A 23,993-nucleotide genomic window follows, 5' to 3' on the forward strand; every position below is an offset into this window, starting at 1 on the left:
ATTACTGAATCAGATAACCCACGGCACTCTAACCTGTCCCTTTCAGGAGCCAGACCCTCAGTGGCTAGCAGATTTAGAGGCAATTGCTCTATCATGCCTGCCGCCTGAGACATCGCGTCCTCTCTGTGGAATTTGCAGTGATGGCGCAATCAACATTTGAGTCATCTCCGTGTGCCACGGAGCCCTTTTGGCGAATGGTATGATTTACTGCCCTCCTGATCTCACGCGGGTTAGCAGTGGGAGAATGAAGCACAGCGGTGGAAATGTGTACAGGAGAACATCTGGCCACTGGTGCGTAAAGGCGTCTATCCCTAGTGGCGGTTCGTCCTGGGCTCGTAGGGAAAACTATAGGCGACAGTGCGTTCACGCGTGACGCGAACAGGTCTACCTACCTCTGCTCTCCCGTATCGTTCCCATATTTGGAGAACAATGTCGGGGTGCAGCTGCCACTCGTTGTCTCGGGGACCCCCTCGAGACACGAGGTCTGCTCCGACATTCTGACAGCCTGGAATGTGTGCAGCTGTCAATGAGCGGAGGTGCTCGTGAGCCCACAGCCACAATTCCTCTGCCAGCCGGTGGAGTGCAGGAGACCTGACTCCTCTTTGGCGATTTATGTAGGATACTGTGGTTCTGTTGTCCGACCAGACCAACACGCAGTGTCCCCGTAGGGTAGACACAAAGTGGGTCAGAACCAGTAGAACTGTCTCCAAATCCAGGAGGTTGATGTGGCGCCTGCCCATTGGGACCCCTTGCGTCTGAACGCACGGGTCTCTCCAATAGTTCAGGTCCGCTCTGAGCAAGAGGGGAACTACCAACGATGGTGCCATAGTTGGGAAAACCATCGCTTTGTTCTGCGCATTTGCAGAAGTCCCAGCGGAACCACAGAGTGAGAGGAGTCCCAAGAGTGTCATGACGGAATGCGCTGTCCATGTGATTCAGATGAAACCTTCGTAAGGCTAGCAACAAGGGAGCCCGCCGAGGATCTGAAATTTGAGCCTTCATAGTCAGTGTCTAGCTGTAATCCCAGGTAGACAATTAGATGACTGGGCCAGGGTGTGCTCTTTTCCCAATTCACAGCGAATCACTGTCTGTGTGTGTGTGTGAGATCGCCAGCTCTGCTGACGGGGCGAGAAGCAGTAGGTAGGCTAGTAGCCTTATCCCTTATTTGGAAAAGGTGCCAGGGTGTAACCAAATGGCATCGTCATATACTCGTACTCCACCCCTTGGAAGGCGAAACGCAGAAACTTCCTGTGACGCGGATGCATTGGCACATGAAAGTATGCGTCCTTTCGGTCTAGGCTTACACAAAAGTCCTTGTTGTGGATACATTCCAGTAGATGTTTTATCATAAGCATTCGAAAGGGCGATTTGCTACACTCTCGTTGAGAGTGCGTAAATCCAATATCGGCCTCCTTCCCCCGTCTTCTTTGGCACTCGGAAGTAGGGCGAATATATTCAGCTGTTCCTTTGCTCTTGGGGAACTACTGTGACCGCCTCCTTCGCAAAAAGTTCCGTAATCTCTTTAACAAGAGTGGCTACTTTCTCTGGCGTCTTCATCACCGAAAATGGGGGAGGAGTTCGGTGAAATTGGATGGCAGAACCCTTCTCCAGCGTCCGACTTAGCCAGGAAGAGAGGGTGCAGCTTTGCTGAGTAATGCCCTGAAAGAGGGAGAGCGCCAAGCTGTGGTACAGACACTGAAATAGTGGGACAGCCCAGGGTGGACCCCCTCGAAAGGGGGAGTAAATATTGGCCCGTTCTGTGAGAAACGGGGGCGCCAACACTTTGGTAATATGTGTAACCTTGTGATTCCAGCCCTCCGTGAACACAGCACGGGTCTGAGCTGCACTGACTGAGACTCCTTCCTGAGTCGGTGCACCGTCCCCCAACAGCGATTCCGTCATCGGCCCAACATGGGGCTGTGTACGCAAGATGTTCCTCAAACCCTTATCAACATTACTCCTCAGAGTGTGTGTGGTGTAGAGTTGGGATTATTAGCGCATTCTGTGAGAAACGGGGGAGACGCCACATTGGTTATACATGAAACCTTGTGGTTCCAGCCCTCCATGAACGCAGCACAGGTCTGAGCTACACTAACTGAGGTGCTCGCCTGTGTTAGTGTGCCCTCTCCCAATAGTGATTGCATCATCGGCCCAACATGAGTCTGTGTACGCTAGCTGTTCTTTAAACCCTTAACCACATTACTCCTGTGAGTGTGTGGTACAGGTTTCTTATGAGGTATAGCATGGCGGCTCATCAAGAGCATCCGCTTTGCTGCCCTCATGTCATTTTCCTTCAACATCCTTGTGTGTGCTCAGATTCGCACCCCTGGTGGGCTGTGCTACACACAGGTTGGTGAGCGATAGAGAGAAGGAACATGAACGGTCTCGAGTTTGTTATGGAAAAGAGGTTATCTTGTGACAAAGTCAGATGGAACACATTCTTTATGAACAAAGGACACATTAGCTCCTCCATCCCTTTGCAGGGGTGGGGGATGAACAGTGGGCGATGTCATGCGAGGTGCTGCGCTCTCTCCCGTCATGGTCTTCGTCTCTTCTGGCTGCCCCTAGGCTGCCAGGGCGACGAGATGAAGACCTCTCCTGCCATCTCGTCCCTCTGGGAGCACCTTCTCTGGTGCTCCCAGAGGGGCAGGTCCCACTCTTGGTGCACCAGATGCTCTGCGACCACCAAAGTGGCCATGGACCTCCCCGCCGCATATAGCTGACGCCTGTATGAGATGGAGGATGGCGCCGGAAATTCTCGACGCTTCCTCTATCTCCTCTCCCAATTGCTCAGTCTTACCCGTGGTGACGCAATATTGTTAGCTGCTGCTACAGCTTGCACTCCTACAGTGAAAGACTTCCCTATCAGCTGGACTGTAATTCTGTCCTTCGTCCTGGGTAATGTGGGTTTCTTGGATGACGGCCAGGAGCTCGAACCTGGGACGAGGTACACAGCCAGGACGTCCTCGAGCCTAGGGATCTCCTGAGGCAGTTCACCATCCATTCTGGTGAATGGGATGTACGCCTTCATCAGCACTCTGGCTGTTAAAGGCGATTCCCATGCACCTTCCACAGACTTAGTGAGTAAGGGCATGGCAGGTGCCAATGGCACCGCCGCCCGTCTCGGACTAGATTAAGGGCCACCCCTGGGTTGGGGGAATGGGGGGCAGTACAATCTCTAGGCTACTCGCGGCCTGCTCAATGAGGCTTGTAAAATCAGAGCGCAGAGAGGCGGTTGCGTAGGAGGGGGCTGCTGAAAACTCAAGAGTCCGTCTCTTCCTCACCCACAGATGTGAAATTCCCCTTGCTCTTCCTATGGAGGGGGGTCATCTCAGCATTGGTCGGTAGACTGGGCTTTTCCCAGCATCCTCGTCATCTCCGGAGACGTTATCGTCATATGTTCCCTCAGAATCTGAGGCTAGCACAGACATGGTGTCTTCCAGAGGGAGATCTCCCTTGAAAAATTCCCACTGCTGTTTCCTTTCCTTGAAAGACAGGAGGATGCATCTAGGGCATTCTGGGGGATCTGTGAAGCCGCCCTAGCGTGCTGCGAACCCAAACACATAAAACAAGTTTGTGTGGGTCCGTAGCCACCATAGTGGAGCATCGACACTGAGCTCTTAAAAAGAGATTTGGGGGGGTGGAAAATGCGTGCTCATTGAAGCATGACGTCGAGACCAGGAAATCTACGGCGGGTTTGTCCTGAGTCTTCTCTCTAGGCTTCTTCAGTCCAGTCCTGTCGCTGAAGATAATGGGAGACTGATTGAGGGAAAGCGTCCCCTTATATAGTGACACCTGTACTCCTATTGGATGCAGGTGTGTGCATAATCTTCTCTCAGGCTATTCACTGCCCAGGCAGCGGGGTAAACCACTAGGACCAGAGCTCCCCTATGTGGTGGAGCTCCACAATATAGAGCTAACTGGGGATAACTAGCTAACATAATGTCACAAAGAAATAAGTGAAGACACATTATCTAACTGGGGAGAACCAGCTAACTGGGGATAACTAGCTAACATCGTGTCACAAAGGTGATTATGCGGACTGGGGCATGTTGCAGGTAGCCTCAGAGAATAGTATTGATTTATACATGGATTCTGTAAGTTCGTTTATAAGGAAGTGCATAGGAGATGTTGTCCCGACTGTGACTATTAAAACCTACCCTAACCAGAAACCATTGATAAGAAAAACTGAAAGCGTGAACCACCGTATTTAACCATGGAAAGGTGACTGGTAATATGGCCGAATACAAACAGTGTAGTTTTTCCCTCCGCAAGGCAATCAAACAAGCAAACTGTCAGTATAGAGACAACGTTGAGTTGCAATTCAACGGCTCAGACACGAGACGCATCAAAGCTGTGATCGAGAGACTGAAAAACAGCTTTTATCTCAAGGCCATCAGATTGTTAAACAGCAAACCACTAGCACAGAGAGGCTGCTGCCTACATACAGACTTGAAATCATTGGCCACTTTAATAACTGGATCACTAGTCACTTTAATAATGCCACTTTAATAACGTTTACATATCTTGCACTACTCACATGTATATACTGTATGTTATACCATCTTTTGCACCTGGCCTATGCCGCTCTGACCTTGCTCATCCATATATTTACATATACATATTCTCTTTCACCCCTTTTAGATTTGTGTGTATTAGGTAGTTGTTGTGGAATTGTTAGATATTGCTGCACTGTCGGAAACAGAAATACAAGCATTTCGCTGCACTCGCAATAACTTCTGCTAACCATGTGTATGTAACCAATACAATTTGATTTGACATTATCTAACTGGGCATAACTAGCTAACATGTCACAAAGCATAGTGCGCTAGGCAGTAAACTTTCATTCTGAAATAACCTCATATTTTCCGAGTTAGTCAAATATTAGTTTTGAAAGACTTGAAATTGGCATGGGAGCTAGCTAGCTGCTGATAATACTGATTAATTTGACCAAAAACTCAACCAAACTGTTTATTCATGTTTCACAAAATTAATGTAGCTGTCTAATTCATTTGTTCATGCGTTATGATATACACGGTGTTATGCAGTTTTTAGTCCACATATGTTGCCCTGTCACCTACAGCACAACCTGATGATCACCATGTGGGGGAAATGCAATTGGCCAGCCTCCGTCATGCTTTTTTGTCCGACCAGATCCACGATGAGAAGGTTCTAGCCAGTGTATCCCTCTGTCCTTCGACTCTTGTTGGATGTACTTGTCCGGTTTATCAAGTCCCAGGCTCCCATGACTGTTAGGATTATTTATATAGAGGTTCATCTGTACCTCATAGATCAGATCTAGTCTCACGTGGGGTGCGAGACATTTGAACCGTGTATCGGTGTATCGTTACATCCATGGTGGGCTTCCAGAGTGGCGCAGCGGTCTAAGGCACTACATTGCCGTGCTAGAGGCGTCACTACAGACCCGGGTTCGATCCCTGGCTGTATCTCAACGAGCTGTGATCAGGAGTCCCATAGGGCGGCGCACAATTGGCCCAGCGTCGTCCGGTTTGGGGTGGGGGGGCTTTACAAGTAGGCCGTCGTGGTAAATAAGAATTTGTTCTTAGCTGACTTGCCTAGTTAAATAAAAAGTAAAAAATCGTATGAAGCAATGCATTCAGTATGCACTCAAAGGGATATGCTTGTATAAACATTGGAATATAGTGCCTTCCAAATGGAATCCTATTCCCTATATAGTGTACTACAAAAGTGTGCCATATGGAACGTTACCCCACTCTAGCAACTCCTCTGGCCCCTCCTGTCCCACTAAGACCAGTTTACCCAGAGGTGATCAGCAGCAGACCCAATGGCCCACCCCCGGCGTGTAGCGCAATATTTATATGCTGCTCTACTGATGGGTAAAGACCGCAAATCTCCTCCTCTTTAAAAGACTTGATTATGTTATAGTAGGGGTGGGTATGTGGGTGTGCAGAGTCAGTCAAGGGGCTCACATCATTTGTGTGTGTGTTGCTCGGAGCCTTGCCAAGAGCAACGAGGGAGTTACCCTCCTCTACTTTATGATCCGGGCTACCCCAGACCTTTCACTCACACCAGAGTGCATTGAAGGAAGCCGCTTTTGAACTGACTGTGTTTTGACTTTCTCTCTCTCTCATCCCCCTTTCTGTGCCACCATGCAGGCTACACCGTATGACGTCCATGGAGCGGGAGGAGAAGGAGAAGGTGAAGAAGAGGGAGAAGAAGCTGGAGGACGAGGAGACCATGCAGCAGGCCACCTGGGTCAAGTACACCTTCCCCATCAAGCACCAGGTATTACACACAATCACACCCGCACACACACACCCGCACGCACACACAGTTAAGGGCTGTTCCACAGACACATACACCCTTTTCATTTGGCCCTTTTTACTGAGCGAACTCAGGCCCTTTTAAGTCGAAGCTCTACCACTCTATTTATGACCGGGCCGTTCACCACCACCGCTAATCGCTAAGACGTGTTTAATTGCAACTTCCTGCCTGCCAGAATGGCGACCGGTGCTAAAAAGCCCTTTGACGAGGCGTGAGTGTCAGAGTTCCGGTGAGAGTGTCATCTTTCACATAGTGGCCCTGCTAGATGTGTTTACTTAATGGTGGGTGTGAATACCCTCAGGCCCTCTCATTTCTCTCTCTCTTCTGTCCCTTCTCTCACTCCTGTCTGCTTCCTTTATCTCTCTCTCTCTCTCTGCCTGCTTTCTTCATCCCTTTGTACCCTCTCTCTCTTCCATCATTCCGCTCTTTCCGTCTCTCTCTCATGTGAAGGTGTGGAAGCAGAAGGGAGAGGAGTATCGTGTGACGGGCTGGGGCGGCTGGAGCTGGATCAGCAAGACACACGTGCACTGCTTCCTGACCAAGCTGCCCGGCAACACCAACGCCAACTACCGCGCCGAGCTGGAAGGTCAGTAGGAGCGTTCCAGTTTGTGTCCTCTTCATAGAGATGGATAGAGCTCTCATCTTTGTATCTGTGCCTTTATTGCATCTGTGACAGCACTGGCAATGTCAATGCAAAATATTTATTATATCCAAATAGAGATCTTTATCCATCTCTGATTTGGTTTGAAGGAAATCAAGGAATTCAGTGGGCAGATGTACACATAGCTGTCAAACTCCTCCTCTTCCTTCTTAATTGCCGAAAGTTGTGAGAAATGTGCGATCAATTGTTAAGTCACATTGGATAATGTCCCCTGTGAAATTGACTCAACTAATGTAAATGTGTCAATGGTAACTCAAACCTGTATGTTTTCTTCTTTCACAGCTGCCAGACGTGGTGAGAAATGCAACTTGCTGGACTTGGGTCCGAGGCCAAGGTTGTTCAAAACAACTGTAGCTTCAGAACCCCAGGGAAGCAGAAGACCCGTAGAGAAAGATGGGGGTGCTACCACCACAACCACCCCAGAGCCCTCAGCAGACCGCCTGTCGGGAGAGAAGACGAAGGAAAAGCTAGAGGAGGGAAAGAAAGATGAGAGTGACGGGCGAGCGAAAGTGAAGATGCAAGACTCCGCTGCAGAGGAGGCTGCAGACAAGATGGAGGTGGACCCTAGCCTCTCAGACTCAGGACAAGACGATGAAAAAGGTTAGCGCTTTTATAGACTGTCATTGACTCCCTTATTGATTGTTAGCTTTAACTTCGCTAAATAACACATGCAATATCAGTCACACGTATTATTGAATCCATCAGGTCTTATACTGCTCTACATGCCGATGTGAAGGGTGGCTCATATACTTCCATACTTGGGCACTAAGCTTCTTTACCATTGTTCTGACGAGAGAGGATAAGAAGAATGATCCAGTAACTTGTGTCCATTTTGTTTTTCTCTCAGGAACCAGCAGCAGCCCAGGGACCGAGACGGAGATGACGTGCGTGAAGCAGGAGCCCGGTGAGGGGAACGCAAGGCCCTTTAACTACGACGTGGTGGACGTGGCCCAGGGCTTCCTGACGCGTGTGGCCTACAAGAAGAAGGTCAAGGCCTCCAAGCTGGATGGTCTGCTGGAGCGCCGCGTCAAGCAGCACGCCCTGGAGGAGAAGCAGAGAGCTCAGGGCTCCCTGGCCAAGCCTACCCCAATAAAGACCACCCCGGTCCTGCCACAGACCCCACTCCAGACCCAGAGTCCCACAGTGAAATTGGAGTTCAGCACCCCTTCGATGCCACCTGCACTTGCTCCATTGTCAGTCAAAGGGGAGGTGCAGGCGGACCCTTCAAAGACCGCTGAGGGGGTCCCTCAGCCAGCCCCAGCGACCCCAGCTGAAGCATCCCCACGAACACAATACCAAATGACCCCCCAAAAACAGGAGGGAGACCTCCCTGAGAGGACTATAGGACCCACAGGTGCTGGTTCAGGGCAGGAGGGCCTTAAAAGGCCCAGCAGCACAGCGGAACCTATGGAAACTTCAGGTGGGATCTACTACACTGGCAGACCATCAGAGTCTACCAGTGCCAAGCCCGCTTCCACCGAGGGTGCAGGACCTGAAGTGCCCATTTTTAAATCCCACTCCACAACGATACCTCCAAGCACTATAACCCAGGAGAGCAGCCATAGTGCAGCTACCGTTCCTAAACCCCCCCAGCAAAGCACAGAGAAGAACGGGAAGGGGCCTGAGGAGAGGCAGGATAACAGACAGTGCAGCATCGAGGCCATCACCACTGGGTCCCAGCCCTCCTCTCTACCTCGGATCAATGGAAATGACAGTGTGGAGGCTAAAGCCTTGACCAACTCTTTACCAACTCCAAACGAGGCCTCCACTACTCTCACTAACAGCTCTGAGGTCAAAGTGAACAGCCTTGGCAAGGCAGAGGGAGAGGGTCAAGTAGTCTCGCCCCTAAAGCCCCTGCTCAACGGCAATGTGGCCCCTGTAACCGGGACGGACAGCACAGAACCAAGACCGGCTCCAAGGGTAGAGTTGGAGAGCAAGGTCATAGTGTCGGAGCAGGACTACCAGCCCCCTGTGAAGGTGGCCAGGTTGGAAAACAACGTGGAGGCGCTCGGGTCTACGACCACCCAAAGCACCCAGCAGCTCATCAACACCCAGCCCATGGAAGTTAAGCCCGATGCTACCACGCCCAACAAAATGCCCCCCTTGTCGGTGTGCTCTGCAGAGGAGAGCGGCAACAGTGGGGTGGGATCCCTCTGTAACACCATACTCACCCAGGTAACCACCACAACAACCACCACCACCACCACGGTATCCTCAGAGTCTCGGCTAAAGGCGGGCGTCTCAAGCTCTTCGGGGACGACGGCCGCGCCCATTGTCTCAACCACTGAGAGCAGTGCGGTGTCCACGCTCACCACCATGACCAAAACCACTGTGACCAAAATGCGCTCACCCACGCCTGACAGCCAATCGGACGAGAGCCAGAGCGAAACGGTGACCGAGTACAAGACCGCACTCCTCGCCTCCCGCAAGGAGTCCTCTCGTTCAACCTCCTATGTTTCGGGGGGCATTACCTCGTCGACCTCCACCAAGGGCTGCGTTCGCCTCCTCAAGTTCTCGCGCACCAAGAAGACGCGCTCAGGAACCGCCTTGCCATCCTATCGCAAGTTTGTTACTAAGAGCCAGCGCAAGAGCATCTTTGTCCTGCCCAACAATGACCTGAAGAAGCTGGCACGGCGGGGTGGCATCCGTGAGGTGTCCATCTTCAGCTACAACGCCAAGCCGGCCCAGGACATCTGGCCCTACCCCTCGCCCAGGCCCACCTATGGCATCACATGGAGGTGAAAACACACTTTTTAAGATTTCTCATTGGCGCCCATGGTTTCAACGGGCTAGCACCTTAGCTAGCTGCATTATTTGATATGATTAGGGCCCTGAGTTTTTCCAGACTACTTTGCTAGAGAAAATTCAGGTCTTTAAATATATGAGTTTTCTAATGCTTCATCTGATTTACGATTAGCATTATTTTCAGCCTTTCACTCCATCAACTCTGAGCGATGATACAGTCACTGCACCACAATAACTGAAACCTCTCGAGCATTAATGCTCCGGCTAACAATATTCACGTCTTGTCCTGTTGATTTGTTGGTTATGCCTTCTGTTTACCGTTAGTGGGTTTGGTTTGGCCCCTGTGTCTCTCAGAGAGACCTCAGACTATTTTGACCACTGCCTTTTACTGCCTTTTTACTGCTAGACGTGAATCATATTGGCGGTCTGCAAGTGTCAGGATATTCACGTTGTGCTTTAACCGCTCCAAGGATGTTTTCCCTGCCTGTGGTTAAGTCAGTCACTCTGGGAAAGGGGGACTGGCTTTCTCTGTTTGTATCCCAAATGGCACCCTATTCCCTACTACTTTTGACCAAGGCCCTATGGTATACTATGGTATAGTAGTGCACTCTATTGGGATTTGAGTGCCATTTGGGACAGACACCTAGACTGTCCCCTTTTTTAAATGGCCAATAGAGCCATTTAATGCTGTGGAAGCATACCAAAGAGTCAGGTTCATAGCCAACCTCGGAAACAAGGAAGTAACACGGTCATTTTACCAGGCTGCCAGGGTTGACTTATAAACTTCCTGAACTCTCTGTATGTGCGTGCGTGCGTAGTCTATTTTCCATTGGTGACCCCAGACACTTGTGTCGCTCTGGATAAGAGCGTCTGCTAAATGACTTAAATGTAAATGTAAATATGTCAATGTGTGTTTGTGCACGCGCTTGTGCTCCTGTGTGTGTGTGGTAACCTATTTGTCTGTCTCTGCAGGTACCGTCTCCAGACAGTGAAGTCCCTGGCAGGGGTCAGTCTGATGCTGAGGCTACTGTGGGCCTGTTTGAGGTGGGACGACATGGCCGTCAAGCCCTCCGCCGCTGTAGGCACCACACGCACAGGTAGACCATCCTTTCTCTTCAAGTATCTCTTCACCCACACACCCATACACACTGTAGGGGAAGTGTACCAGTTTGATGTAGTCATTGCATGCTGAGAATATGGAACCAAATACTAAACGTTTTACCACACATATGAGTGCATTTGTCCAAATAGTTATGACACATTTTAATTGGGGGACAAGATACATAGTGTTTGAATTTCTAAACCGTAAAATGGATACAGTACCTTCAGAAAGTATTTACACCCCTTGACTTTTCCCACCTTTTGTTGTTACACAGCCTGAATTTAAAATTGATTCAATTTAGATATTTGTGTCACTGGCCTACACACAATACCCCATAATGTCAAAGTGAAATTGTGGGTTCGCGTCCAGGCTCTGTCGTAGCCGGCCACGACTGCGAGGTCCGTGGGGCAATGCACAATTGGCCTAGCGTCGTCCGGGTTGTGGAGGGTTTGGCCGGTAGGATATCCTTGTCTCATCACGCACTAGCGACTCCTGTGACGGGCCGGGCGCAGTGCACGCTAACCAGGTCGCCAGGTGCACGGTGTTTCCTCCGACACATTGGTGCGGCTGACTTCCGGGTTGGATGCTGCTGCTTGGTTGGGTTGTGTTTCGGAGGACGCATGGCTTTCAACCTTCGTCTCTCCCGAGCCCGTACGAGAGTTGAAGCGATGAGACAAGATAGTAACTACTAATGGTTGGATGCTGCGAAATTGGGGAGAAAAGGGGGTAAAATGTAAAAAATAACATTTAAAAAAAGAAAGAAGTGCCTTGAGTCTAAGTATTCACCCTCTTTGTTATTATAAGCCTAAATAAGTTCATGAGTAAATATGTGTTGCCCATTCGTTTGTAGCTCGAACGGTTCAGTTGCTACCAAACAAATCACATCTACGGTACCGATTTCCCAAACCTTTCTGACGCTACAAACGTTTACGTAAGAAGAATGATTTTCTGGATGTCTCATGGTCTGACAAACAGACTCTAGTTCGGCCACCTTTCACCACCAATGTGGAAGTGAGACACTGGCAGGAAAAAAAAGCAGACATTGAATATCCCTTTGAACATGGTGAAGTTATTAATTACACTTTGGATGGTATATCAAGATACTCAGTCACTACAAAGATACAGGCGTCCTTCCTAACTCAGTTGCTGGAGAGGAAGGAAACTGCTCAGGGATTTCACCATAAGGCCAATAGTGATTTTAAAACAGTTGAAGAATTTAATGGTCGTGATAGGATATAACTGAGGATGGATCAACAACATTGTAGTTACTCCACAATACTAACCTGTACAGAATAAAACATATTCCAAAGCATGCATCCTGTTTGGTAACTAAGCACACAAGTAAAACTGCAAAAAAATGAGGCAAAAGTAAGGAACTTTGTTAATGTTAAGTTTGGGACAAATGCATTACATAGTGGTGGCTGCATCATGTTATGGGTATGCTTGTAATCATTAAGGACTGGGGAGTTTTTCAGGATTAAAAAAATAACGGATTGGGGCTAAGCACAGGCAAAATCCAAGAGGAAAACCTGATTTTCTGCTTTCCACCAGACACTGGGGGATTAATTCTCCTTTCAGCAGGGCGATAACCCAAAACACAAGGCCAAATCTACACTGGAGGTGGCTTATCAAGAAGACGGTGAATGTTCCTGAGTGGCCGAGTTACAGTTTTGACTTAAATCTGCTTAGAAATCTATGGCAAGATCTGAAACGTGTTGTTTAGCAATGATCATCAACCAATTTGACAGAGTTTGTGTGGAAGCTCTTAGAGACTTACCTAGAAACACTCACAGCTGTAATCGCTGCCAAAGGTGCTTCTACAAGGTATTGACTCAAGGGTGTGAGTATATATTTTCCGTTTTTTTTTTTTTAATTCAGGTTGTAACACGACAAAATGTAGAATAAGTTTTAGTTTTACTGTTGAAATAAATATGTAGGGGAGTGTATATACTAAAATATCCACTATGAAGCCTATTTCCTCTGCTACTCTTTTTTTACTCAAATGTCAGAGGCTTTTCCCATGGAATGTCATTCCTGTGTACTGTATTGAATGGCAGCGTATTAAGTCGTTACTGTGTCATGTCTTGGGAGTTGTTCTCTGCATCTTCCTCCTCCTTCATCCTACACCAACCCAGCCCTATCCCCACTCATTGCCACAGAGACCTCCGAGACGGAGATCACTACCACAGAGATTATCAAGCGCCGCGACGTGGGGCCCTACGGCATCCGCTCGGAATATTGCATCCGCAAGATCATCTGCCCCCTCGGGGCTCCCGAGACCCCGAAAGGTGAGGGAGCAGCAGCCGGCTAGAATAAAACTCCACATGGAATATAAAAGAGAGGATAGTGTTATTTTTTTGTCAAGGTGGTTCATTTTATGCCATTGTTGACTCAGTCTCTTTCTCTCTTATTCTTCTCACTCCTTCCCCCTCTACTTTTGTTTTCTTGCTCGACCCTTACCCACCCCCCCTTATCTCTTGGATCCATTCCACACACACACATACAGAGACCCACACGCCACAGAGGAAAGGCCTGCGCTCCAGCAACCTGCGGCCCAAGAAGCCCGAGCCCAAAAAGGAAACTGGGCCGGTGGTGATTGAGTCCTGGGTTGCTGAGGAGGAATTGGATCTCTGGGAGATCAGGGCCTTCTCCGAGAGGTCAGAGGGCAAAGGGCACGAGTTCTAGGGGGCATAGTAACTGCATACTCCATGCTATTGGATTGAACTGTCAATATATTCTGTTATGAACCCGCTTCGACTCTCTTAGACTAATTATTTTTTAAACAATTCCCTAAATTTGCTTTACTATACTTTTTGTATAGCTAATTGCATTAATTTGGGGGAAAAATAATTATGTTCTAACTCTTTCTCTGGTTTGTGTATGATGCATCTTTTTTTGTCTTCAAAGGGTTGAGAAAGAGAAAGCCCAGGCGGTAGAACAGGCCAAGGTGAGTAGGACCACCAGCTGTGTGAAAAATAGGGATATTTTGTTGTGTTTCCGAATTATTTCACGGTTTCTCTTGTTCTAGAAGCGTCTGGACCAGAAACCTGGTGCTGGCTCTACCATCGTCACCACCCCAGGGAGCCCAGCCACGCCCGCTTCCACCCCCAAGGTAGTGACCCTATCGGGCCAGGTCACCCCAGGAACCAAAGTGGTACTGGCCACCAAGATGGGCACCCCCGTCACCTTCCAACAGAACAAGAACTTCCAGCAGTCATTTGCTTCCTGGGTCAAGCAGGGGCAGCCCAGTGGAGGTATGTCAAAGGTCATATGTCCTTTTCTATGTTCAGTAGATTGGTAAAGAGAATAACCTCATTGAATCTCAATAAAATGTGTTCTGATTTAATTTATACTCACGTGATGTTATTTTTTACTTAGTAGGGAATCCTTGCAAATAGAAAGTAGTAGTGGTTGGTGTATAAATCAACCCCTAACAAACTAAATGTAATGTTTGAGTCACCGCTAGCAACTGTGCTTGTTTAGCAGCGGTTGTTGTTTGACTCTCGAGCGGAGCCTCATTTGCATATTTCCCTGTAGCCTCGCCGGGCACGGTAGCCACGTCAGCCGGACAGACTTTCCAGATCACGGGCACGTCCATGGGGGGCAAGGTGCTCACCGCCAAGCTGCCGCTGCCCGCCAACAGCAAGATTGTCACTGTCAACGTGCCAACCACTCAAGGAGGTACAGTAACTCCCATGTGCCCACACCTGAGACACAGCGAGCGAGAGGTTTCGCTTGAAAAATATATTTTTTGACTTCAATGGGACAACCTGGTAAAATAAGGTTCAATTAAACAAGAGAGAGGTCCTGTTTTAATGCTGTTCAAATGCATCCTTCATTCCTCCCTTTTTTCCATGATTACAAGGATGGATGACTGAAAGCAAAATGTTTCTCAACCAACCGCCGTCTTCTCCAACCACTAACTTAACTTACCGCTATTGACAGAAGCACTGTCTCTCACAACTGATGTGGCACAACACTGTGGTAAGGTCTGTCCTCTTGACCAGGCTAGTGGTGCGGTGCCCACTCGATGCCAACCCCATTGTGGTGCTCCGCCACCCGCCAACCCGTGAGTCAGTGGCTCAGTCTGGAGTGGCACATGCACATCACGTCTAGTTGTACCCTGTCGGCATGGTAATGGAATAGACCGTTGTTATTTTAGGTGGGACAGAACTGTGTAGTCTAAGAGCCGTCTTTGGAAGTAGCATGCTAGCTAATTTAGAAGTCAATATTGACCCATCGGATGAGGTGAGGGTTCATATTTTTAGAACCACTGTCCCGTTTGAGTTCACCTTTAATAGTGGGTTGATGACGAGTGTACAACACTGTTTAAAGACACAAACCTTCATTTGTTTATTCAGCCAAATGGCAATTCATTGAAATTCCAATTGGATATCTGTAAGTAATAGATGCTTCGCGATGACTGACCTGGACTAATATTTGGTTGTTAGTGTGTGAGTGATTGTAGTTGAGGTAGTTTTCTAGTGTCTAAAAAGGTCAGATACCGAAGATAAGCTTGTAGACTTATCTGTGCCGAAACGTTGTCTTACTTCAATAAGGCTTAGCTTTTTCACCATTATTACTAGAACATATACAATGCAAACACATGACCTTGTCCTGAACCTGTTTGTGCCTCCCAAATTTCACAAAATCTTTCCTGTTTCCAGTTATCTATATAAAAGGGTGGTCTACACTCCTTGAATAAATATATATATATATACACACACACACACATGCTCTCTCATTCACACACACAACACATCCATGTTTCAAGCGGGTAGGCTAAATTACTCCGCAAACAAACAGCGCTCCTGTCTAGTGACACCCGTGTTTCATCCTGTCGACCATGGAGGGAGAGAGAGAGCTGGTATTAAGGGGCAGTAGTATATTTTTCCAGCGTGACTGTTTCAATGCCTGTTTGTTTTGGAGCGTGCTAAGGAAGCAGAGCAGGAAAACAAGTTTACCTTGAGGTCTGCTTCATCAGACAGGGAACCCGCTATAGAGAGGTGGAGGATGGAAGGATTTCCACCCCCCTACTTCTTTCAGTTTCGCTTACTCGCTAGCTCACCAACTCTCCAAACAGCTACACTTATGAAGTGGGCGTTTGATGTCGGTGCCAGAACTGAAACTCCCCAGTCTTCTACTGTAGATGGTTTAACCTCCGCTTTTTGAAGAGGGAAACCATTGATGTTGAGCTTTACCTGATCGGTTTTGTGGTCAGTTAAAAGGCATTAAAAAATACACAGAGAGATGGTGAAGAGAGAGAGAAAAAGACGACAATTTAACATCTTTTGAGGAAACGCGTTTTCATTTGGGTTGCCGTCCTGTGTCCAAAATATGGAAGCGCGACCAAAGTAACAAATATGAAACACTCGCTTTGTCGGAGGAAAATAAAAATGTATGAATTCAAAGAAAATCCATCCATAATTTATGAGCGGGTCATACGTGATGGATTCAAACCAACATACCCCGTTTGAAGATAGTTTTGATGTTGTTTACTTGCTGGGTTAATATATTACTGTGGTCAAGATCAGAGAGGGTTGCGACTTGAAAGGAACAGAATCCACAAGTAATTTATAGAGTGACATATTGATACATCATGAACCGTGCAGAATGGATAGTTTGTTTCTATACCTGATGAAGTGAAACTGGTAGCCTTGAGGGGACATTTCAGTTTTCTTCATTGCCAAAAGACAAAAGTGAATAACTAGATTAGGGATATCGTTTTTTTCCAGATGTTGGTGAATTTTGAGTGGATTCATTTCTGTTTTTAAATGTGAAGCATTTGATAATCAAAAGTCAGAATAACACACAAGTATAGTATTCTGAATATTGAATATTCTGAATATAGATTTTCTCCTTAATGCTAATGTTATGGTGATATAAATCAAATCACATTTTATTTGTCACATGCATCATAAACAACAGGTGTAAACTGACAGTAAATGCTTACTTACAGGTCCTTTTTCAACAATCCAGAGTATTAGATAAATACCAATCCTGTCTGTTCACAGTAATAATATGTCCTCTCCTCTCCCCAGGTATGATTCAGAAGCAGGTGCTGGGCATCATTCCCACAAGCCAAGCTGGCGGCGCCCAGACCTTCGCCTCGTTCCAGCCTCGCACCACAACCATCAACATCAGGCCAGGCATGCCTGGCTCACCACAGCAGGTAACACCCCATGGAACATCTTTCCCCATCTGTCAGTCAATCAATCACATCTATTTATAAAACCCTATTTACACCATCAGTTGTCACAAAGGGCTTTACGGTAACCCCGCCTTGATCTTCAAATTCCCCCTTCCTTACCGACATCCACCCTTCTTCCTTGTCACTTCTTCTCCCCACAGCCCTCTAAAACAGGTCATTAGCAGGAACACGTGATTGACACGTTATTGAAAGAATTCCCCATGAACAATTAACAGCAACCCTTCACTGGAGTCAGTGTCGTCCCTGTGGTATTGGGGGAAGTCCCAGTGTTTCTGATCTTGGCTGTGTTTCTAGGTGCTCACCGCTGGAGGCCAGATCCGTCCGGGGATGACCGTGATCCGCACGCCCATCCATCAGACAGGCACCATGGGTAAGACCCTCCTCCAGACACCCCTCATGGTGCAGCAAGGTAGGCTGTTTCTATTTACCCACTCAATTTTAGCTTGATAGGCCAGTTAGAATAGTCTCTTTCACTAACATGTGTGTTCATGCAAGTTCTGATTTTCTCTCTCTCTCTGTGTGTGTGTGTACTTGTACTTGTGTGTGTGTGTAACGGATGTGAAATGGCTAGCTTAGTTAGCGGTGCGCACTAAATAGCGTTTCAATCGGTTACGTCACTTGCTCTGAGACCTTGAAGTAGTAGTTCCCCTTGCTCTGCAAGGGCAGCGGCTTTTGTGGAGCGATGGGTAACGATGCTTCGTGGGTGACTGTTGTTGATGTGTGCAGAAGGTCCCTGGTTCGCGCCCGGGTATGGGTGAGGGGACGTAAAGTTATTCTGTTACATGTGCGTCCACTTATGTGTGTGTGTTTTCCTCCTCCAGGTCAGGCTGGCCAGCAGGTGGTGACCCAGATCATCCGTGGGCAGGCCGTATCCACGGCCATCTCAGGTGCCAGCCCCGTCACCACCGTGGCTGGGCAGAGGGTGGGCAGTGCCCCCAAAACCCCGGGCCAGCCCAACACGGCCCAGACACCCCAGCAGCGGGCACAGCAGGGCCAGGTCAAACTCACCCTGGCACAACTCACCCAGCTCACCCAGGTAACATCAGCTACCTCATAATAACCCTTCTACTGATGTTAGGCAACAGTGGGACTACAGGCTTCTGCTCTGCCCACCTAGTGTATCGTAATTCTGCAGCTTTCAAAACAAGTTTGTTTTGATTTTAGTCCTATTCAACAGGAAAGATCGGAATAACTCCCTTTCATGTCCCTGTTAGTATATCTATATGTGCTAGTTTCAACATGGTCAGTTTTTTAATTTTTTTAAGAGTAGTGCACCCTTGCCTAATCGCAGATCAGTTTGTTGAGCCAACTCCTATGGTCGTTGTAATATATTGCATGACCAACCGATCTGGGACCAGGCTACCGTTGTACCTCTAAACTACCTCCAAAAACATCACCCCTCCCTCATCTCTGTCTTTCCCCCCATCAGAAGCAGCAGAGCCAGGCAGTAGAGCGGCCAGGCGGCGGGGCCCAGGGCCTGACTGTGATGATCCAGGGCCAGGGCCAGGCCACGGGCCAGCTGCAGGTCATCCCCCAGGGGGTCACGGTCATCCCCGGGCCCGGTCAGCAGCTCATGCAGGCGGCCATGCCCAACGGCCAGGTCCAACGCTTCCTCTTCACCCCCATGGCCCCTGCCGCAACCCCAACCTCCACAGGTAGTCAAAGGAGCTGACAATCGTGTGTATTATTAACACGGATAAGGACACACACGGTCACCATCATCCACTGCAGGGTTGTGTTCAGTTGACACAAAAGGGGGAAATGTTTTCGAACAAACCGTGAGAGATTACGGCCGTACGTCAAAAGTGTTTTATCCTGTTTAGTGCCCACTGAACAGGACCCAGAACCCAGATGTTATGTTGCCCACCAGCAGTCACACACACACTCGCAGATCATTGTTTTACCTTTCAAATATTTACCTGTATAAACTATTCATAGCCTGTGTGTCTTCTAAAGGTCTGCCAATCCTCTTTCTCTGCTCCCTTCAGCCCCCACCGCCCCGGGTCAGACCACCAAGGCCCCTGCCCAGCCCGCCCAGCAGGCTGCAGCTCCCATCCAGGCCGGGGCCGCCCTGGCCACCAGCACCCCCCCATCCGCCACCCCCCAGAGCCAACTCCCCTCCCAGACCCAGGCCCACATGCCCATCCAATCCCCAACCCCCCTTCAGGTCAAGTCCCCCAACCCCCCCGGCACCCCCATGGGCCGGCCCCAGCAGACCCTCCAGCTCCAGGGCTCCCCCCACCAGCTCATCACCGTCCCGGGCCTCCAGCAACAGGTCCAGGTCCTGGCTCAGCTCCAGGCCCAACAGGGGACCTCTGGAGGCTCTCTCCCCCAGCAGATCAAGCTCCAGCTTCCCATCCAGATCCAGCAGCAACCCGGGGTTGGTGGAGCCCAGCCTGGAGGTCCGATCCAGAACGTGGTGACCATCCAGACGGCCAGCGTGCAGGAGCAGCTCCAGAGGATCCAGCAGCTGAGGGAGCAGCAGCAGCAGAAGAAGAGGCTGGCGGCCGAGGCCAAGCGGGAGCAGGCGCTGGCGGCAGCCAGTCAGAGCCACATCATCCAGAAACAGGTGGTCAATATCAGAAATGTGTACTTACGTGTGTGTGCGTATGTCTGTGTGTTTGGATGATGGGGTTGTGTGTGTGTGTGTTCAGGCAGCCAGCCAGACACAGGTGGTGTAACACTATAATATCCCCGTCTCTCTCTGACATCGGCACATAGACAGTCCTCTTATAAAGCCTGCTCCCACGACTGGTTTATTTTCCAAGCTGTCCCCCGCCACCGTCTTTGTCTATTTTAAATGCTACCTCTGTACGTGTGTGTGTGTGTGGGGGGGGGGATATGCATGATCTTCATGTGTGTGTGTGTACGTATGTGGCTTGCATGCGCCCCTAGTCTAGTGCATACACACTATGGTACCTCTGAAATGGCACCCTATTCCCTATATAGTGCACTACTTTTGACCAGAGCCCTATGAGGCCGTGTCAAAAGTAGTGGGATAGGATGCCATTTGGGAAGTAACCTATGTATATGTGTCTGCGTTCTACAACGCATGTATTTTACCTGTGGTGTAAGAAACACCTGCTTTCTGTATATTTCACGTCTTTGGCATTTCTCTGTTCTTTCTCTGTGTGAGGCCTGAGATGGAATGTTCCCTAAATGGTACCCTATTGCCTATATAGTACACTACATTTGACCAGAACCCTATGGAACCTGGTCCAAAGTAGTGCACTACAAAGGGAATCGGGTGCCATTTGGGACAGAATCGTGTGAGTTGACCTCTGACCCCTCTGTCTCCTCTGTGACAGGTGGTGATGAAGCAGAACGCAGTGATCGAGCACCTCAAGCAGAAGAAGCCCATGTCCCCCGCCGAGAGAGAGGAGAACCAGAGGTGAGGGACAAGGAGCTAGCTAGTGCTGTTGCCATGACGATCATACCTTGTGTTGACCCGCCGTGTGTGTGGAGGTGTCATCCTCTCCCTCCCTATGGAGAAAGCCAGGGGTTATATTTAACGTGTCTGGGTCATGGGAAAGGTTACCGTGTGTGTGTGTGTGTGTGTGTGTGTGTGTGTGTGTGTGTGTGTGTGTGTGTGTGTGTGTGTGTGTGTGTGTGTGTGTGTGTGTGTGTGTGTGTGTGTGTGTGTGTGTGTGTGTGTGTGTGTGTGTGTGTGTGTGTGTGTGTGTGTGTGTTGAGAAAGAGAGAGAGCAGACTAGCAATAGGAAGCCACTATCTTTCCATCGCTCTCTGGCCCCACCTCTAAATCAACACGGGGAACAAAAACACTCTTTACATCTGTCACATGTGACCTTGTGGCATGGCTACCGATTGGCTTACAGTGTTTTGTTTCGTAGTGTGAGGTAGCGGGTGATGGAAGGGTTTATGATGTATGGAAACATTATACATTACATTTCCTTCAAGTCAAGTCAATGTATCTTTGATCATTTGAATAACCCCCCAAAATATATTAACTTCAAAATGTCCTTCACTGGACTATGGATGAAAATGAGCTTCATAGCCAACTCTCCTGTTACATCGATGGGAACACTGAAAGGAAGACTGTACATTGTCCCTGTCACCGAAATACAAAATGTTTTAAAATCCCATCCACCCCTTCCCTCGGGATGATTGGGTTCCTGTTGGTATTCATCTTTATAAATGTCTATAAGCATGTATGAGTCTTTACAATATCTCATAACAAGTATTATAATATGTTACGTCTATCCCCCTCCCCCCAGGATGTTGTGTGGCTGGCAGTATAATGCTAAACTTGTTATAAGCGTATAGGAGCCTTTATAATGTCTTATAAGGCTTGTAACATGTTGTCTCTCTCCCCTTCCACCCAGGATGATTGTGTGCAACCAGGTGATGAAGTTCATCCTGGACAAGATCGACAAGGACGAGAAGCAGGCGGTCAAGAAGAGGAAGAAGGAGGAAGCAGGCGAGCAGAAGAGGACCAAGGCCAACGCCACCAAGCTGTCGTCGCTGCTCTGCCGGCACAAGGAGACGCTCAAGGCCGAGATCCTCAAGAAGAGAGCCCTGCTGGACAAGGAGCTGCAGCTGGAGACGCAGGTCAGACACACACACACATGGCATTCTCCCATGAAGATACTGTACTCATGATGGACACATGGTAGCAGAGCTGCGCACAGATGTCCAACTCTCTGATCTTACTTTCTACCCTTATCTCCTTCCACAGGATGAGCTGAGGAGGGACCTCGCCAAGCTGCGGCGGGACAAGGAAAGGGCCCAGGCCGCCGCCCACCAGGCGGCCGCCGCCGCGCACAAGCATCATGCCCTCATACACACCTCCCAACTCAACCCGGCGGCCTTCGTCCACAAGCGGAAGCGGGAGGAGGAGAGGGACGCGGCGTCGACGGCTAACGCCAAGAAGAAGAAGATGATCACCACCACTACCTCAGACAGCAAGAAGGAGACCAAGCTCTACTGTGTCTGCAGAACGCCCTACGACGAGTCCAAGTAAGAGACCAGCTGTGTTTTAAATGGCACCCTATTCCCTAACCAGGTGAAAAGCAGTACACTATACTGGAATTAGGGTGTCCATTGAGTTGTAGTCAAAAGTAGTGCACTAGGGAATATGCGCCATTTGGGACATACCCAACGTTTATGTACCTCAAACATGACCCTTGTCTAAAGCCCTTCTGAGGAGCCTCAATATTGTTCAAACACGTTAAATGTATAGTACGCTACCGCCGATGCCTCTCTGAAGAGACGGTCAAAATGTATACCATTAACCATTTACGGGAAAGCTCAAACATTATCAGATGTGAAGATCAATTTCACCTGAAACTATTGCGGTGTGTTAGGACTTTAACAGGTGACTCTCCATTATTTATCTTCCTGAAATGTCAGCAACCAGGAAGTTGAAACACTGTGGCAACACACGAATGGCATTCAATACATTCCTAACAAACGCACCTGAAACCATGGTGGTTACGATGACCTCATATGACCCCATAGTGATTTGGCATTCTTTCACGTCCTGTGTTCTCCCAGGTTCTACATTGGCTGTGACCTGTGCACCAACTGGTACCACGGCGAGTGTGTGGGCGTCACCGAGAAGGACGCCAAGAAGATGGACGACTACATCTGCAGCGAGTGCAAGCGGGCCCAGGAGGGAAAGACCGAGGAGCTCTACTGCATCTGCCGAACGCCCTACGACGAAGCACAGTAAGTGCATAGGACTGTGTGTGTGTGTTTTTTGTCTGTATGGTTCCTCATGGGCGAAAACGTACAATAGTGTCTATTAGATGGTGATATCGGTTGAGCTTTTGTTTAGTTTCAGTTATAGATCGTGTTGTTTCATATTTCCTTTGATGTCTAAGGTTGAAGGTTGTTCTATGTAACAGCTTGAATTCCTTATGTCGAGACGTTGGCCGTGTCCGAAATCTGTCTTGCCCACCACTGACTAAAACGACTTACTGTGTGCTAATTGTACTACGTGCTACGTACCCAAAATGCAGCCTATTTAGAATGCGACTAGGGTATTCAGACACGCCAGAGTCTATTTCTACAATCAGACTTGGGACAGAAACCAGGGTCGTGTTCGTCAAGCACAATGAACGTGACCCACCCCTGCCACCCTCCTCCCCGCCCCCGCTCAGGTTCTACATCGGCTGCGACCGCTGCCAGAACTGGTACCACGGCCGTTGCGTGGGCATCCTGCAGAGCGAGGCCAACCACATCGACCAGTACGTGTGTCCGCAGTGCCAGTCCACAGAGGACGCCATGACCGTGCTCACGCCGCTCACTGACAAGGATAACGAGGGGTTAAGGAGAATCCTGCGCTCCTTACAGGTATGCCACCCCTTCCTTCCCTCCTCCCTTCCCTCTCTACCTAGCGTAGCGTCGGGACGGTACAAAACAAAGCTTTCCTCTGTTCTCATCTCTTATCTGATCTGTACGCTGGTCCCCTGGGCGGCACTTGGACAACTGCCCTGGCTACGGGGGTTTTTCCACCCTCTTCCTTTTCTCGTCTCTCTTCTTCCCCTCCTCCTCTGTGTCCGCATGGCACGGACGTAGACGGAGCACATCTGTGTTGAACCAGCTGCTTCCAATGACATTTTCAACCTCTGTTTGTTTTCCTTCTTTTTCTGCACGTCTCTCAAGTGTCTCCTCTCTCTTTCTCCCTCTCTCTCTCTCCCTACCTCTCTCAGGCTCACAAAATGGCGTGGCCGTTCCTGGAGCCAGTGGACCCGAACGATGCCCCAGACTACTACGGAGTCATTAAGGAACCAATGGGTGAGTGGGGGGAGAGTTCTGCCGGTTTGCATTGATTCAACATTGTAAAAAGAGGTGCTGTTGTCCCTTGTGAATAGTCATCACAAGGGACTCCTAAGTTGTTACACACAAACACACCCCCAAACACACACACACACCCCATCGCCCTGCTCGAGAGGAAAGGCCTCCAACTCAGATCAAACTGCCCATGTAAAAGGCGGACTTGTGTC

The 23,993-nt window shown here is 49.0% G+C and overlaps 1 protein-coding gene across 7 annotated transcripts in view; it reads left to right on the forward strand.

The window, feature by feature from the left end:
* The window catches only part of LOC124003267 (nucleosome-remodeling factor subunit BPTF-like), a 53,802-nt gene that overhangs the window by 25,242 nt on the left and 4,567 nt on the right, over window positions 1-23,993 (forward strand). For 4 of the 7 annotated variants that reach the window (XM_046311370.1, XM_046311365.1, XM_046311368.1 and 1 more), the window contains 21 exons: window positions 6,138-6,267; window positions 6,757-6,892; window positions 7,250-7,567; window positions 7,815-9,705; window positions 10,685-10,809; window positions 12,950-13,102; window positions 13,321-13,471; window positions 13,722-13,761; window positions 13,843-14,068; window positions 14,352-14,495; window positions 16,856-16,986; window positions 17,320-17,434; window positions 17,847-18,061; window positions 18,455-18,680; window positions 19,014-19,594; window positions 20,334-20,416; window positions 21,369-21,594; window positions 21,722-22,002; window positions 22,540-22,713; window positions 23,148-23,340; window positions 23,700-23,784. In XM_046311370.1, coding sequence (XP_046167326.1) covers window positions 6,138-6,267; window positions 6,757-6,892; window positions 7,250-7,567; window positions 7,815-9,705; window positions 10,685-10,809; window positions 12,950-13,102; window positions 13,321-13,471; window positions 13,722-13,761; window positions 13,843-14,068; window positions 14,352-14,495; window positions 16,856-16,986; window positions 17,320-17,434; window positions 17,847-18,061; window positions 18,455-18,680; window positions 19,014-19,594; window positions 20,334-20,416; window positions 21,369-21,594; window positions 21,722-22,002; window positions 22,540-22,713; window positions 23,148-23,340; window positions 23,700-23,784 — 5,624 coding nt within the window. The remainder of the gene's footprint in view (window positions 1-6,137; window positions 6,268-6,756; window positions 6,893-7,249; window positions 7,568-7,814; window positions 9,706-10,684; window positions 10,810-12,949; window positions 13,103-13,320; window positions 13,472-13,721; window positions 13,762-13,842; window positions 14,069-14,351; window positions 14,496-16,855; window positions 16,987-17,319; window positions 17,435-17,846; window positions 18,062-18,454; window positions 18,681-19,013; window positions 19,595-20,333; window positions 20,417-21,368; window positions 21,595-21,721; window positions 22,003-22,539; window positions 22,714-23,147; window positions 23,341-23,699; window positions 23,785-23,993) is intronic. The other 3 variants (XM_046311369.1, XM_046311366.1, XM_046311367.1) reach the window with 3 other exon arrangements.

This window comes from Oncorhynchus gorbuscha, linkage group LG18 (assembly GCF_021184085.1).
Source record: "Oncorhynchus gorbuscha isolate QuinsamMale2020 ecotype Even-year linkage group LG18, OgorEven_v1.0, whole genome shotgun sequence".
NCBI lineage: Eukaryota > Metazoa > Chordata > Actinopteri > Salmoniformes > Salmonidae > Oncorhynchus > Oncorhynchus gorbuscha.